The sequence below is a fragment of the Pinus tabuliformis genome, chromosome 8, assembly GCF_031772625.1.
Source record: "Pinus tabuliformis cultivar Carrire ecotype Pingquan chromosome 8, CPIR1, whole genome shotgun sequence".
NCBI classification, from domain to species: Eukaryota; Viridiplantae; Streptophyta; class Pinopsida; order Pinales; family Pinaceae; genus Pinus; species Pinus tabuliformis.
Genome location: NC_142294.1, coordinates 1121372168 through 1121379799, shown reverse-complemented (window position 1 = coordinate 1121379799; position 7632 = coordinate 1121372168). Strand labels below are relative to the sequence as shown.

The following is a 7632-nucleotide window of genomic DNA, read 5'->3' as shown; positions in this document are numbered from 1 at the left end:
ACCTATTGTGTTATATGTGTTAATTTTGATTCTTTGTGGCTTATTATTAACTGCTCATTTTAATATACTAAAAAGATATAAGAGTAGAAGTGAAGGACTTGAATAGTATGATTCACCCCTCACCCCCATCCCCTCACCCCTCTTTCTTAGTATTCAACACATATGACTATTAGAAAGATGCTAATCTACACCCCTTCCATTAATTTCATTCTCTTAATTTTTTTAAAACTGCTTTGTCGCTATCATTTGCTATTTAATGCATGACTCTATACAATATTTGTAAAATTAAGATGAAGAATAGGTGTCAATAGACCTCATAGCACAAAGTTCAAACATTTATTGGGTTGATGGAGGAACATTTGGCATGTTGCTATTGGTGTGGGTCTTAAAGACTAGTGCAACAACAAGGAGGGTGTCCATCAGTCTTGACAATGACCTTTAGAAAAATGGCACTGACATCATGTTATAGTTTCAAGTTTATGACATTGATACAAAATGCAATACAACTTATACAAATCATGTTGAAACAATGTGCGCCTACTTGGAAAAATCAACTTATGAAAAATAAACGATTGCTTATTGCATGTTGTGATATCTACTCGGGCAAAGTTTTGATATTAAAATTGATCATCCCAACTTGAAATACTTACTCAAACAAAAAATTTGATCCCCAAACAATAAAAGCAAGTAAGCAAGATGTTAAAATATAATTTTGTAATAATTTATAAGAAACCAAAAAAAACGATGGTAAATGCTCTTTCAATTTCTTTACTTTTTTCATAATAAAATAAAATAAAGAAACCTTCATAAAAATATATTCCATTATTATTATTATGCAAAAATAATTGACTCAGTACTTTAAAAATCGTAATCATAAATTGCATCACTCACAAAAATAAGATAAAGATATACTCATTATCCTTCCTTAAAAAATAATCAACCACTTTGAAAAGAATAATAATCATAAATTACATAAACATTAGCGATAAAATTGACAATAAATTTATTCTTAATAATTTAAGCATCAAATATAATTATACCCTATTAAGGATAGAATTGATAGTAAATTTGTTCTTAATAATTTAAGAATCAAAACCCTTTTATACTTATCAGTAAGCTTCGTTGAATTCCTCAACGCATGATAGATTGATTCTAACCATCCTATGAAATGGAAACAAAAATCGAACGCTCATTAACAATAAAATACACTGACTTGAAAGAAAAGTTTTCGTTGACTTTCTTATGGGGGGACTCTTTCGGCATCTTCCCTTAGGATCCTTATTTTGTCATATTCCCTCATATTCTTAATTTTTTTTTCTAACATGATAATCATGAAATCCTATGAATAATAAAGAATGGTGGTATATCCTAATCATCTTCGGTGTCATCATTTGGGCTGTGGTGCATGATAGCATTTTATATAAGTACATTTATTTTATACATATATATTTTTAAATTTAAAATGTGTTTTATTCTCATCATGCTAAATTGATAATTTATTGAAATAATTTCTATGAGATTTAAAATCAAATTTAGAAATTATGATTATAATATTAAGAGCAAATATATCGAGAATTCTCAAAGATCAAATTTAATAGCTTTATTTAAATCTTGTGGCTGCCACTATAATACTAAGAGTAGATATATGATTTTGGGAGCCTACTCCCAAGATCAAACCTAAACCTAATGGCCTTACTCCTTAAGCATACTCCCAAGATTAAAACTAATGGCCTTGCTCCTTGAGCCTCCTACACCCAAAAATACCCTCCCACTTAGAATTTGTAAGTGGATAAAGAAAATAACATCCCATTGTGCTAACCACTAGTTCTCTCAAATAAAAATAAAATAAAATTCAATAAATCCTTGAATTATACAAAATAGATTAAACTCCAATACTAATAATATAATTTCCAATATATTTCTTAAAAACATTAAAAATATATATATATACAAATTTTATAATTCAAAAAATTAAAACCCAACTTAAAATAAAATTAACAAAAATGTATTTGAAATAAAATAAAATTAAAATTAAAAATACTAAAATTATTGCTGCTATGGTTACCTCAGCATCCAAAACACGTGGAAAATTTCAATGCCATTAAAGATAAGCCACATAAAAATCAAACAAATAATTTGAAGTCTCTGATGACCGAGGGCACAGGAAAGGAGCATGCATTCGTTGATTATTTCAAAATTGCATGTAATGCGGAGCACGCATTCAATTATTATTTGAAGCACAAAAGGTGAGTTATTAAGAAAGATTTAAATAAAATTTCCCGGTTGTCAATCTTGAAATTTTCAATTCAAGATCCGGAAGACAACAGCAGGCTGCGTCGTGAGATTAAACACGACAAGTCACTTTCATTGATCAAGAATTTGTTAGTCCCGCCTACCCGCCCATATATATAGACAAATGGGCGCTTCTAACATTCTTCACGCAACCTCTCCTCTCCTCTCCTCTCCTCTCCTGTTCTGTTGTTGCAGAGTCCATTGCGTATTTTGGGCTCGCAGGAAGCAAATCGATTTTGATGGTTTGAGTTGGGATGTTTTTGGGAAATTTAATTTATTGTTTGTTTCGATTGATTTTGTTTATTGGATTCTGTAATCCAGTTAAATTCTGATTTATTAAATTATTTTCAGAATCGCAATCTAATTAAGCTTTAAAAATTGTTAATAACCTTTGTTTCATGATGGAAAATATTAAGGGTAATAGTATATATTTGGGAATAATGACAATGGTTGTGTTAGGCATCTGTGGCCATGCGAGAGGGCAAGATTCAAGCACTAATACGTCGTGCATAAGCAGTATCAGGACGTGTGCGCCTTATCTGACGACAACGGGGACACCCCCAAGTTCATGCTGCAATCCGCTGGTGAATGTGTACAATACTGACAAGGTGTGCCTGTGTAACTTCTTGAACAATACCACCCTCATTAACCAATTGCAGATCAACATCACTCAGGCCATGGAGCTCCCTGTCAGATGCAGTATCAATACCACCGCCACTGATTGCTCCAATACTACAATTCCGGGTACAATTCTTATTCTTTTGTTTTTTATTCTAAATTTTAGAAATATTTTTGAATATAATGTGAATTTACTTAAATCTGTAAATTCTTAAATATAATAGTGTTAATTTTGGTGAGTGGAAACAACACCATACTCTTTGAAATTTAAAATAGGTTCTTTTGACATTATTAGTTTTAATTTTATTTTTATTTTTCCCAAAAAATTAAGGGCTAAGTGGATAAAAAGAGCTGAACCAGTGATCTTTTCACTTTTAAGTTTGAAGAAAGGAAAAAATCTCATATTTGATTCATAATCACTTCAATTAAATTTAGAAATTTTCATTTAAATTGACTAAGTTTTTTTTATAAGCATTGAATGAATCAGATGTGGGTGCTAGGTACAGAGGCACATGACAATATTTTTGGCATGCAGGATCTCCTCCTCCTCCCTCCAACAGCGGTGAAATATCTCCTCCTCCTCCCCCTTCCAACAGCGGGGAAATAGCAGCATCTTCAACTTTTTTTGAAATATTGCCTCTACTAGCTCTTCTTCTGCTTGGAGTGGTTGCCCAAGTATAGCAGAAATATTGCCTCTACTAGCTCTTCTTCTGCTTGGAGTGGTTGCCCAAGTATAGCAGTAACAGCTCAGTTTTTTCGTTCAAGTACACCAGTAGGAGTTTCAGACTATAAATTCCTCTGTATACCAGTAGCAGTTTCAGACTATAAAATCCTCTATTTCAAAGGGGAGTTTTACTTGGCTTCTGTGAGCACCACAACTGCGATTCATTGTCTTCTCTTCATTTTCGCAGGTTCGGTGATGGTCTTCAATCGAATTGAACCATTGAAACTATAGAGTTTCTAGTTTTAACTTATGGTTTTATAGTAAATGTTTTGGTATACAAAGGTTGGTGTTGGGGAATTTTTAAATATGGTATTTTAAAGGTTGAAGTTAATATAATAAAAAAGATGGTTTTAAAATTGTTGGGTTGTAGGTTTAAAGTTTTATGGTAAATAGTGAATTTTTGTGGATATTATGTATATATTAGGTATGTATTGTGTATATATGTTATAAATGGTTTTAAAATTGTTGGGTTGTAGGTTTAAAGTTTTATGGTAAATAGTGAATTTTTGTGAATATTATGTATATATTAGGTATGCATTGTGTAGATATGTTATTAATATTTTTATGTTTATTTAATTTTGTTATGTCTATTTGTTATTTTTATTTTCAAGCATATAAAAATAATGAAAATTTCTTTTTATTTATTTTTAGAAAACTATGTTAGAAAGTAATTTAGAGAATTGCTCAAATATGATCAGATCGATTTATTATTTGAGCAAAATTATCGATTTATTAAGTTCTTTGTTTACTAAATATTTAGTTGATTAATGCTATAATTAATATTAAATATCTATAATTCACTCTCCAAGGCATAACTAATTTTGTCTTCCAAGACAAGTTCAACATTGATTACTCAATATATTTACATGACTTCCACTTGATATTATCATGGTCCATGTTATGAGGGTAACCATAGAAGATGGTCAAATAACGGAACATGATGTTTGAAAATTGCACTTGTTGCATCATTTTACCTTGGTGGTAATCTTTTCCTTCTAGTCTAGTGTAATGACTCTGAGAATTTTCTTTGACTATCTAGAAGGGGCATAAAAAGGAGTCCATGATAGAGATAGCTTGTCCACTTCTTTCCATAACATTTTCCATCTTTTCTTCTCTCTATTGTCCCATCTTTTGCTTGGTTGTTGTCTATCACTTGTAATGGTTCCTTGCCTGTCTCATCTTATAAGAAGAGGGGGTTGGAAATGCCTAGATGTTAATGCAACTGCAAAAAGAAAGAAATAAAGAGCGTGTGCCAAGTGTTAAAATGTAAAAAAATAGTTGGGGATGAATGATGATTAAAATCCAACTTAACTTGAGCTCTACCCCCTCATGTGAGGCCATCACCCTAGTCCCATGCATATCACACCAATAAAAGTAAAAGGGACTTAAGCAAGCCTCCCAACCCCTATGAGCAATGAATTTACCATCTTAAAGGGGTATTAAATGAAATTTATAAAAGCTTGCTAAGCAATCCAATCAAAGCAAAGAAATAGGCTAAGGGTGGAAAAAGCATTGTTGAGGAAAGGTAACTCAAATAACACAAGTGCTCCCTCCACAAAGGTGCTCCTAGATGATGGTCTTGTACAACCCAAGTATACTATGAAGCCTTTCATGAAGTTCTTCCATGATCATATTTATTATCATTTGCACCTGTTGATTGACGAGTCAACCTAGGAATTGTTCCTCCCCTAAGGCATCTAACAGGGGTGATTGTTGACCCTTCCATACGTAAATATGGCAATATGTAGGAATTCCTAAACTATTGTGAAGCTTGAAGAAGATACTCATTGTGATATAAAACTTTTACATTTAATGCAATCCACTTTTTATGCTTCAATGACTCTTGTAAGCATGTTAGTTGATTTTACTTGATTCTTTGAGCCTATACTTGATGATGATCCGAACATGGTCATGGTCCTTTGGAGGACATTGATGATACCCCCCCTTCAATACATGGATGATTTTACATACCCTTTGGAGGGAAACTAATGGAGATTGTTAAGCTTGATGTATATTTGGCACACCTCTAGAGACCCTCCTCTGCCCATGGCACCATGAATGTTGGCCTTTGGAGTTAGGATGTTACACATACATGATGATATGGTACCTTGTTACATGAAGTGGGTCTTGAGGAGTGATATGGATTGGATCATTATATTATTTTTCTTCCATCTTGGTAAGTCTTTCATAGTGGAAAAATTGGAGGAATTAGCTCACATGGCCAATTTTACTGGTAGGTCCCATATTGGTGAATTGGGGTGTGAAACCTTTCAGAAGTAGTTTGAGGAATTAAACTATGTATTTTTGGGGGTAAAATTTTTCTACTTAAGCACACACTCCATAGTGTTATTTCTACACACAGACACCTTTCCAACAATGCAAGAATTGCCTCAATCATAGTCCATATGCAAAAGTAATGCCACCTCAAATTTGACCTTCTTGTTTTAACCACCATGATTCGAGAGAATGCCATGTTAGCCCCCATTATTTGTAGGCCATAGGTCACTTTTTTGTACTTGCATCCCTTTGCATTTAGAGAAAGATAAAGCAAAGCAACCTCACCTTCCAATTGAGTTTTCTCTCGTAAGGGTTTTCCAGGTCATATAATGTGTTATTATGGTTGTGAGTGATTATGTTTGTGTCTAATTTTTATTTTGTGTATTTCATATATTGCATACATAAGCATAACACATTAATTAACAAATTTAGAAATCTAAGGAAATATTAACCCTCATAGTGTAGATTTTCGATTTTCATTATATCTTCATAGATTTGTTGTGACAAACTATCCATTGGAATATCCATGACATTTTATAGATCATATTGGTATCATATCAAGTTTCTTTGGGTAAATTGTGTGGAGTTGCATGAGATCCAAAGCATTTAAGCTAAAAGTTATAAAACCCCAACCATGGTCAACAAATCTATTAATAATTGTTAATATCTCGCAAGGGAGAGGTTTTCATAGCTAGAAGCACAAGTTGAAGATAGAAACAGTAATGTGGGCCTCATCATGACACTACCAACTGAAAAGCTCAGACTATTTGTAGAAAATGAAGGTTCTAATGTAGAGTTCAGATCAAAGAGGAAATAAGGGGATGAAGAAGAACCATTGAGGGAGCCTAAGAAAGAACTTGGAAAGTAACAACCCAGTTCAAGTACCAGGAACCATTCACAGTCCTTGCTTAAGATGGAGAAAATATTGACATCAAGCCATATCAAGGTGAGATTAACACTTGAAGTTAAATCATAGGTTACAACAATTAGAGGTTTATTTTGGTGTTCACCACAAAGAGGAAGAACATAAGACTTAATTTGCACATTTGAAATTATAGGGTCGCTCTCTGACCTGATGGGAAAGCCACATGGAAACCCTAATACTAGAGGGAGATCCTCCTGTGACTAAGTGGGAGGGTTCCAAAACTCTCATAAAGTCATAGTTCTACCCTATTGGGTATGTAGAGCACCAGTGGATTTTGGAGCATTACTTCAGGAAGAGATAGGGGTAAAGTGTACTGGAGTAAACATTGAATTTTAGAAGGTGGCAATAATGCTAGGTATCTTGCCAAAGAAACTAGATATACTTCTCAAGTATCTAGGGGATATATGCAACCATCTAAGAAAGTAAGTGATGCTATTCAAACCTAGAACAATGGATTATGCTTATGTACAGACACAATACATGGAGAACATAGGTCAAAATAAAGGGAAATTAAGTGTGGTGAAAGAAAAAGGAGCACCGGGAAGCTTCCAAGGAAGGGAAGAGAAACATAAATGGTGAAAATACAAAAATACAACAACCCCAACACACTAGTGCAAAGATCCCAAAAATCTCTGCAACCATTTTCATATTGATGGTTGTAAATAGGAGAAGTGTTGCAAGTTGCATCTAAAGCTCAATATGAAGAATAAAATGAAATACGCTAAAAAGAAAAATATCATGGCCATACATTCGAGTAATCAGGAGGAAAGCATCTTGGAAATGAATGAAATTATTT

The 7632-nt window shown here is 33.0% G+C and overlaps 1 protein-coding gene across 1 annotated transcript; it reads left to right on the top strand.

The window, feature by feature from the left end:
- The first annotated feature begins 2452 nt into the window (after positions 1–2452).
- LOC149239276 (non-specific lipid transfer protein GPI-anchored 9-like) lies at positions 2453–3774 on the top strand. The gene is made up of 2 exons (XM_089367107.1): positions 2453–3036; positions 3446–3774. The coding sequence occupies exons 1-2, from the start codon at positions 2691–2693 to the stop codon at positions 3589–3591; spliced, it is 492 nt and encodes a 163-aa protein (XP_089223233.1). The 5' UTR covers positions 2453–2690; the 3' UTR covers positions 3592–3774.
- Positions 3775–7632: the final 3858 nt, after the last annotated feature.

Excerpts from the sequence above, each read along its gene's own strand:
- LOC149239276 (XM_089367107.1), top strand. The coding sequence starts at position 2,691 with ATGATGGAAAATATTAAGGGTAATAGTATATATTTGGGAATAATGACA. Across the intron at positions 3,037-3,445 it reads CTCCAATACTACAATTCCGG|GATCTCCTCCTCCTCCCTCC; the intron begins GTACAATTCTTA and ends TTTGGCATGCAG.